The sequence below is a fragment of the Austrofundulus limnaeus genome, unplaced genomic scaffold (genome assembly GCF_001266775.1).
Source record: "Austrofundulus limnaeus strain Quisiro unplaced genomic scaffold, Austrofundulus_limnaeus-1.0 Scaffold217, whole genome shotgun sequence".
NCBI classification, from domain to species: Eukaryota; Metazoa; Chordata; class Actinopteri; order Cyprinodontiformes; family Rivulidae; genus Austrofundulus; species Austrofundulus limnaeus.
Window position 1 is genome coordinate 36,861 of NW_013952619.1, and position 9,976 is coordinate 46,836.

The following is a 9,976-nucleotide window of genomic DNA, read 5'->3' on the forward strand; positions in this document are numbered from 1 at the left end:
CGGTCGTGAAAAGGCCTTAGTATCTGCCCAACAGGCATGAACCTCCTTCACATAGTCGGCAGATGGGGGAACTATAAAGGACAACCTAGTAGTGGGACGCCGAAAGAAAGCACTGGAAGCATCAGGCTGGCTCTGTGGAGCATCCAGCTGCAGCTGAGCAAACGCAGTTCTCAAAGTGCCCACTATCGAATCATCCTCTTCCGACTGAGAACAGGATGAGAGATGCGAACTGGCTGTTGACATATGCGAGCCAGATTCAAACGGATCTTGAAAATCAGTACCAGACGCTGCAAGGGATACAGCATCACCGTCTAAAACGGAGAGCCCTGAACCCATGCTCCGCCCTAGGTCCGGGTCTCCAGTCAGACCAGAGCCACCGCTGTCTCTAAGGGACTCGAGCAGTGCTTTCATCTGTTCCAACTCGGACGTAAGATGGGCCACCTGCCCAGGTAGGCCTTCTGAATCCCTGGAGCTCTTCTTGGTCCTCTTACGTGGAGGCTGCATAGCCTCAGGAGCCATACGCTTCACAGGTCGGTTGGCACCTTGAAGGTCAGCCAAACGAGCGGTACGCAGGGACAAGGGCAGAGCAGAACAATTAGGGCAGGCCACATCAGTTAAGGCCTCCTTTAGGTGATCTAGGCCCAAACAAGAAGGACACAGATCATGCCCATCCTCCAATTGGAGAGGGGCCAAACAGACTCTGCAGCCCGGCATGTCCAGCATCTTACGCTCACAAGACAAGGTCAGGTCGAGCTGAAATCGCCACTCTTGACACTTAGCCTAATGAACCAGGGACCCGGTCGAGCAGAAAATGCCACCAGGGGTTCACCGTAGCACAGTTGCAATATCGTATGAAGCAAGCCGAACACGGCTGCACAACGTAAACAATAAGCAAGCCCGAAAACGGCTGCAATTAGACAAAATATAGGCAAGCCGAACACGGCTGCACAACGTAAACAATAAGCAAGCCCGAAAACGGCTGCAATTAGACAAAATATAGGCAAGCCGAACACGGCTGCACAACGTTAACAAAAAAAAAAACAAGCCGAAACGGCTATGCTAACAAGACAAGACAAGCAAACGGCGCACAATATAAAGAAAAAGCAATCCCGAAAACGGCTGCAATACAATCAATTAAAGGCAATCCGAACGCGGCTGCCACAATACAAGCCGATACGGCTAATCAACAACCGGACGGAGTTGGCTAACGCCGTACCCCCGGCAACAGAAAAATCGACGCGGAAAGCGGACGCCACCGCACCCCTTGACTAAAAGAGAAAATAACTTACCAATCGAAGAACAAAGTTGTAACAATGAGGAGCTTGCGCAGCCTCTAGAGCAGTGGTTCCCAAACTTTTTATCTTCTGACCCACAAAATATCCATGGCAAAACCTTGTGACCCCAAATATTACTGGTCTGAGTGCACGAACTTCATTAATAACCCTAAAAACACAGACTTTTTGACAATCTAAACAGCTTATACACAAATATAAATACTTATTTATACTTATTTGTGTTTTTGTAATAGTCATAGGCAAAATATTACAGCAGCAATTATTTTATTACCCTTTAAATTGATTTCTGGAGATTATCCAAGGTGCTTCGTGACCCATAATTGGGTCCCAAGCCCAACTTTGGGAACCAAAGTGCAGTGGTTCACAAACTTTTCAGTTTTTGACCCACAAAATAACAGTAGCAGAGACCTGTGCCCACAACAATTTTTGGATGATTTTGTATCAGGTCAACAAAACATGGGCATAGTAACAATATTTTTATACTACATTTATCCATTTTAAATATACTAACCTCACTCCTTTGTAACAAATAAGGCAAAAATATAATTAATTCCTAAAATCTTTTCAGGACCCCACCTTGATGTTTCGGGACCCCACTTTGGGTCCCAACCCCAACTTTGGGAAACACTGCTCTAGAGGGCGAGAAAATCCTCACAGCTCTGACCGTAGTCTCGAGGCTACCAGCGACAAGCAACAATCAAAGTCTTACCACCTATTCAACCTGCATGCGAGAAGATGAAAAGGGACTGAGCTGGCATTGTCACGTGATTATATAGACTTATCGGTGTCACCGGGTGTCACACGTGACCATGTTGGTATAAGATTCTCAACCTGAGCATGCGCAAGAGTGATCATTCAGTGCTAGGGGTGAAATAGAACAGAGGAACATGACAGAAAAATCAGAATAAAGTAAAAATAAAAACATGAAACCAGACGAAACATAACATTGGGTTGGTAGTTGTTCCATTGAGGACAATTAAGCAAGACGTTTATAGCTGCAACACAGACATCTTAACATTATAACAAACCTAACATTTCTTTGTCCCTCTCTCATTAGGATCTGAAGCCAGCAGAAGCTGCCTGTTGTATTTTAGAAACCAGATTCTGAGCTCTACAGAAGTGGCGTTTCAAACTCCAACTACACCCTCAGGCAATCATGGTGCCACATGACCTTTAAGCATGAAACAACCATTTATAGCTCAATAAACTAAAAGAATATTTGAACAGGAGCAACAAGAAACTAGAGTCAACACCTAAACAAATATGTAAGGTGTGCTTTCAGTTTCTAACCAGGATAATGTCCTGTTCATTTTCATGGAGAGGGTGGGACTTAAAGCTTGTCCTGGAACCAGCTGGGAGGGACGGACGGACGGACGGACGGCCAGCCAGCCAGCCAGCCAGCCAGACAGACAGACAGACAGACAGACAGATCTTTATTTGCCATTTGTGCATATACTAGCAGTTTACACACATTGGAATTCTTGTGCGGGCATCTCATAGTCAGTGATAGAACAGTAATGATAGAAAAAACATTACAAGGTCTAAGAAAACAATATAAGAATGATAAAAAAGGAAAAAAGTTATATATTTATGCATAAGCACAGTAAAAAAGAATAAAAAAATTAAAAGATAAATTTCAGCACAGTAGAGGGTGTGGCACAATAGCAGCACAATAGTACAATCAGTGCGTCAAATGTAGGACCTGTATGCAACCTAGCAGTATTTCACATTTCTTAGGGATAGATAAATAAATTATTTTGCACCGGTGGGACATGAGGCAAGACATTCAGTAACTCCTCGCTGCCATCAGTCTGACTGTGGAAGGGAAGAAGCTTTCCAGAAATCGAGTCTTATGTGTGATGATACTGTCCGCTCTGCTGTGTCTCAGGTTGTACGTGCAGTGTTTGAGTCATTGGATGCTGGTCCTGCTCCGGCAGCTGGTCTGAGGTCTACTTATTTCTTTCTACTTATTTATAGTCTATGGCACACGTAGTCTATGGCACACGTGTCAAACTCAAGGCAGTAAAGCAGCAAACAGCAAGCAAAATCCCAAACGACTTATCATATCAGCAGGGTCATTACATTTCAAATCACCTGAAAAGAGGATATTTTAACCAGACAGATTTTGATTAAACTTTTTCAAAAATGATGTGCCTATCAATAATGTGCTGAACAAATAAATGCAAATTATCTTCATCTCACAACACATCTGACATTTCTTCTAAAATGTCATCATCAAACTCATCCAAGGCCTTATACAAAAGAAATACATAGTTTTGTTTCTGAAGTGAAGATATCAAAAAAGTAAAGACAGATTTGGAACCTTTATCAAATTCCATTTCCAATGATACCAAGCATGCCATCCATTTATGTTTAGGTGAGCGTACAGATGTCAGGTGTGTGGCCTTGTTTTTGCTTGGTGTATATTTAATATATTTCTAATCTATTTCAATATTTCTAATTACATTTTCTCTTTACTTAAAAAAATCACTGATGATGAAGAAATTAAGAAACTAATAAGTTCTTTTTCTACTGAAGTGATTGAGAAAAAAGAGGGGGTGTCTGGACATGCAAAAATGCTTATAACTCAGAAAKTGTTCAACATAGYAGCTTCAGATTTCTTTTGWTGTTTAGCTCTGATGAAGCTCTATCCATCAGGCCCACCAATCAGTGCCCCCACCCTCCRGGACCCCCAATTTYWCTGAAAAAGGGGTYTCTGGACWTYCAAAAATMSTTATAACTCAGAAACTGTTCAACATAGYAGCTTCAGATTTCTTTTGWTGTTTAGCTCTGATGAAGCTCTATCCATCAGGCCCACCAATCAGTGCCCCCACCCTCCTGGACCCCCAATTTATCTGAAAAAGGGGTATCTGGACATACAAAAATGGTTAGTTAGTTAAGTTCTTTTTTCTACTGAAGTGATAAAAAAAATTAAAAGAAAAAAAGAAAAATAGAAAAAGATACCAAGTCTGTCAAAATCGACCCAGTAGCTCCTCGGGTTGAAAACAGGAAGACACGACCATTTTTGCCAAAAAACATAAATTTCGGGACCCTTATCTGTGGAAGCACTGGTCTGATTGACCTCAAATTAAAGATACTGTGCTGTGGGATCACACGGTGAACAAATGTCAAGTTTAATTAAACCCATTGGGTGATTTCACATGGAAGGACCCAGCAAAAAAGGAATAACTGATGGATACAATTATTTGATCTCCAGGTAAAACCTGACTTAGTTCTAATGGAGAAACCTGGTGAAACATTTATTTTACTCCCCAGGATTGTCTACTTTTTAGAAGGAATTTAACTTCAGGTTTCTTGGCAACCTTTTCCCTGCCTCTCTTCACTAAATTAAAACTATAAATATTAATGTTCTTTTCTGCATGGAGCAGCTCAGGCTTGTCCTGAAGATTCTAGCAGCTGTTCACTGATCAGTTCAAGTTTAAAGTTGATTAAGTAACAGGTGAATGTGCTTATTTCAACATGATACAGCTCAATACTGATTTCAGAAACAATATGAAAAAAACTGAACAAACTGAGCAAAATCATCACGAAACACTACAATTAAACAATAACTCCATTTTTATTAAAGCTGAGGTTGTACACAAACAGTTGGTAACAAATATACATATTTACAACTTTGTTAAAAAAATATTACATTTCCATCAACACATTTGACTTCCACCTGGATGGGGGAGAAAAATAAAAAATCCAAAACAGATGATTCAGAGTGAAAACATCATTTCAGTGGAGATCTCACAAGTTTTAAAAAGTTAAGTCAGCCCTCAAACAACTGGAGTAACGATGGATTTATTGGTGAGCCTACACCAGGTTTCCAAAACATCCCAACATTTTAAAAGTCTCTGAGTCATGAAAGGAGGAACAAACGACTCAGCAGTTTTAATATGTTTCAGTGTGATGCAGAAAGCTGCAGAAACCAGAACCATGATTTCTAGAAGCTGAACTTTCAGTCTAGTTGTGGCAGGACTGAGCGCTCCCTTAGATGTTTCTGCTCAGCTTGAGGAGCAGAGGTCATCCTGAGATTTCACGCCGTGGTAAACCCCGCATCACAATAATCTCTGTTTAGCAGCGAGCAAATTCTCACAGAACACCCTGAGACCACCGGGCTCATTCCCACCTGTAGAGCTTCAGCATCTTCTCTGTCAGAGAGGCCAGGAAGTGCTCGTTGTTCACAGATAAGGGGCTGATGTCCAACACCGGGAGGTCAGCTGAAAGCTTCTGCAGCAGGGAGCCACTGCTGGCGTCCCACACCTGAGGAGGAGGAGGAGGAGGAGGAGGAGGGACACGGTGACAGGAGGAGACAAACCGTGAGAAACCAGAACATTTACTTACAACCTCCAGTAAAACCCAGAGAGAAATTCTACAACTGATTTGCTCGCACTCAGACCAAGGTATTACCATGGCGGAGTTGGACGCCTCATCCCCGGCACAGACCAGGGTCCCGTTCCCATCCGGACTCTTGAAGACAGAGTTCTTGGTGAGCAACTTACAGGACGAGCCGGCGGTGAAAGTCTGCACGGGTGAGCAGGAGCAGGTTGGCAGGTGGATGGAGTCCTGCTGAGGGGATCGAGTCAGGGCCATCAGGACGCAGCGCAGGGACGGGTTGGAGCGTCCTGCAGCGGAGACGGACAGCATTAATAACACTCCAGACTCTGCAGAGTCACGGTAACATTTCACCTCAGCTTAGTCAGGAGTTTAACAAATTAAAAACATACAACTTGGAACAAAACAGCTGTCAACAAACAGACGAGATAAATCTTTAAATCACACGGACAGAAGAATGAAGGATAAAACAGAGCAACCCACCTGAACAACTTTAACTTATTTTAATGTTACCTTCCTCTATCCCAGCTACTTATATAACATGTTAAAATGTAAAAGCAGCAAAGGCTTTTCAATTTAAAACAAGACACAGACAATCAACAGGTAGAAGCATGGGTGCATGACTGGAGCAGACTGTTGTGTCTGAAACCACTCATATTCTGCACTTCCTTTATGTAAAAACAACATTTATTACAGGAATCATCCCTCTCTCAGTGAAGCTCATCAATAAGCAGATGACAAACAGAGTCAGGGAATTTATGTAGGATGTCACTTTAAAAAAAAAGAAATTTAGGTGAGTTTTTAATGAGTAATGAAGGCTTGGGCTGTATAACATTATTTTGGTATACTGTGGTACTGACATGATAACACAATTAGTCATGATAGGATGACGCAACAAATTTCTTGACAATTTCCACAAAACTGCTAACAAACTGGGACATGATGCTACTGACACGTGTTCTGACCACCTCTGCTCATTCAGAAGAAAAGTAGAGGAGGTTAAATAAAATATATATATATATATATATATATACACAGAGCCGGTGCAGTGGTGACAGCTTTGGAGACCACCCAGATGTGGCCCACAGGTTTCTTAAGTCAAACCACAGCTGGACTGCTTTCAGATGGAAACTTTTGTTTTGTTTTTTTCCCATAGATGAGGAAATACCTCTGGTAAATACCTACAAATTTTATTGGTACAAAGACCAGCTAACAATATGCAGCAGCATGGATACAACCAGTCAGATTATTTTGAAACTTAAAACCCTAATAAGAGGGTATTCATAACAAAACACAACACAACACAACACAACACAACACAACACAACACAACCAAGCCATTATGTGACTCCTGCAGCTCTCAGATTAAGTGACAGCAGCATCAGAGTTTTTTTTTCCCATACCTCTCTGACTCATACCTGTAAATGAGGGGTGTCCCGATCCGATATTAATATCTGATATCAGTTCAATATCAGCTAAAAAAACAATTATAGGATTATATCGGCCTGCATCTAAAATTTCAGATAAAAGAGCACTCTGATAATCTGCTAGACCACCTGCAGTTTGCCTTTCGGGCAAGTAGGTCAGTGGAAGATGCAGTAAACATGGGACTGCATTTCATCCTGCAACATCTCGATCATCCGGGGACTTATGCAAGAATCCTGTTTCTTGATTTCAGTTTGGCGTTTGACACAATCGTCCCAGATATTCTCTCCACAAAACTCTCCCAGCTCACTGTTTCTCGTGCCATGTGTCAGTGGATCACCAGCTTCCTGACAGGAAGGACGCAGCAGGTGCAGCTGGGGAATATCATGTCCTCCTCACAGACCATCAGGATTGCTACCCCTCAGGGATGTGTGCTCTCTCCACTGTAGGAATGCACGATATAAACGATATACGGTAGAAATTATATAAATTTGTCCTATGATAGAGATCTGTAGTCTACCGGCCAACCGCGCAATTCTTTTTGATGATGTAACCGGCTGGAGTCAAAACAGAGGAAACGGGAAGCAGCATGGCTGAGAGCGCAAATGAGGAGGGGGAAAAAACTTATCCAGACCTGATTCGGACGTGTGAAAATGAACGCCGAACTGTTTACATATTTACGTGACGGCGCGTCCTCCGGCCGACCGACCACACTGCCTGCTGCGGGAGGAGCGTGCGCCGCGGCATGTGTGAAGGGTTCGACACACGGGAGGCGACGTCGCTCGCTCTCCATTCATTTCTATGCAACGAGGCGACTGTCAGTGCAGGTGAGGTCAGTGCTCAGGTGGGACACACAAAAATCAGTCTGGACCACGTTTCTCCAACGGTCATAGTGCGATGACGCACTGCCGAATGCGCGCGCACTCCAAAGTGCGACTATAATGATCGTCACCCCGCCGGAGCGCGCACAGATTAAACAGGTGGAGTACAGAAAAAATAATCTACAAAGTGTGCAGAAAGGAATAAATACAAGCAATTTGTTTTACCACCTTAAAACAAAGCAGGTTATTCCAAACACAACATCCAATGGATGCAGATATCTATTACATTAAAGTTATTGTGTGTGTGTGTGTGTGTGTGTGTGTGTGTGTGTGTGTGTGTGTGTGTGTGTGTGTGTGTGTGTGTGTGTGTGTGCAGTATATATATGATTAAACCAGGTAGATCTCCCTTAACTTTAGATTTTTATGGGAGACWTTAAAATGTCCCTTAAAAAAGGAGATTTTAAGGTCTAAATTTTTTACCTATACATATTTATTCCATTCAACTAATGTGTGATTTATTTATTTTCTATTATACGTTTTATGTCGTGATATATATTGTTACCGCCACTCATCACAATGTATATCGTGATATGAATTTTTTGCCATATCGCACATTCCTACTCCACTGCTCTTCTCTCTTTACACCAATGACTGCACCTCTAATGACCCGACTCTGTTAAACTCCTGAAGTTCGCAGGTGACACTACAGACAGTGGACTCATCCATGACGACAACAAGTCTGCATACCGACAGGAGGTGGAACGACTGATGTCCTGGTGCAGCAGGAACAACCTGGAGCTGAACACGCTCAAGACTGTAGAGATGAGAGTGGACTTCAGGTGACATCCCCCAGCACTGCTGCCCCTCACAATCTTCAACAGCCCCGTGTCTACGGTAGTCTTTCAGGTTCCAGGGAACCACCATCTCACATGACCTGAAGTGGGAGCCCAACATGTCCTCCATCCTCAAAAAGGCCCAGCAGAGACTGTACTTCCTACGCCAGCTGAGGAACTTGGACCTACCTCAGGAGCTGCTGATCCAGTTCTACACTGCAGTCATTGAGTCCATCCTGTGCACATCCATCACAGTCTGGTTTGGAGCAGCCACAAGGCAGGACAGGAACAGGCTTCAGCGAACAGTGAGGACGGCTGAGAAGGTCATCGGGGCCTCACTGCTCTCCATTCAGGACTTGTATCGTGCAAGAACCAGGAAAAGGGCTGAGAAAATCATCACAGACTCCACTCACCCGGGTCACAACGTGTTCCAACTCCTCCCATCTGGCAGAGGCTACAGAACTCTGTCCACTAAGACAGTCAGACAAGAACAGTTTCTTCCCCCAGACCATCACAATCATCAACAGCTGATCATCAGACATCCATCAGCTAGATCATATATTCTATACCAGAGATTCTTAATCCATGGGCCGCGGCCCGAGCGCCACCTTGAGGGCCTCAAAAGAAGAACAGTTTTTAACTTTGGGCCGCAGAGGGTCGTGGGACCGCATTGATTTTGAATAAGGTGCAATACACTTTCTCACCACTAGTAGCAGTAGTGCGCCACTCAGATGTTTAACAACTTTTTTAATATGTAGAAGAACCTTAGAAACCTGCAGAGAATGGAAACTTATTTTAAATTAAAAGTAGAAGCAAAAATGGAAGTAGCTTGTCAAAAAACACCTAATTTTGTCACTAATATAGCAGCTTCTGTTTTTACCATGCAATATTTTAAAAGTTCAAAACGTTATCAAATACAGTTGCAGATACAACTATATTTTAATTTGAACTTTGTGAATAACATTGTAAAGCACACCGCACAGATATATCCTGGTATAGTGAAGTATAATGTGTATCTTTCTGTATATTGTGTACTATGTGTAAATTATATGTAAAGTATCTGTATATTGTTAATACTAGAGAGAGACACAAACAGCCGGAAACAAAATCCTTGTGTGTGTCAACATACTTAATTACACGGCTTTTGACGGCTTTCTGAAACTTCTGATTTCAAAATAAAATCCACGTATGTAGTGTGCGTACACATATGCTTCATGCTACATGTTTCCATCTGCTTCCCAAACAGAACGATACATTCTGA

The 9,976-nt window shown here is 42.7% G+C and overlaps 1 protein-coding gene across 1 annotated transcript in view; it reads right to left on the reverse strand.

Moving 5' to 3' along the window:
- Positions 1-4,856: 4,856 nt before the first annotated feature.
- rfwd3 (ring finger and WD repeat domain 3) overlaps positions 4,857-9,976 on the reverse strand; it is a 27,092-nt gene continuing 21,972 nt past the window's right edge. Inside the window, exons 11-12 of the mRNA XM_014019339.1 lie at positions 5,712-5,926; positions 4,857-5,564 (exon numbers count right to left, since the gene is read on the reverse strand). Coding sequence (XP_013874793.1) covers positions 5,421-5,564; positions 5,712-5,926 — 359 coding nt within the window. The 3' untranslated portion in view covers positions 4,857-5,420. The remainder of the gene's footprint in view (positions 5,565-5,711; positions 5,927-9,976) is intronic.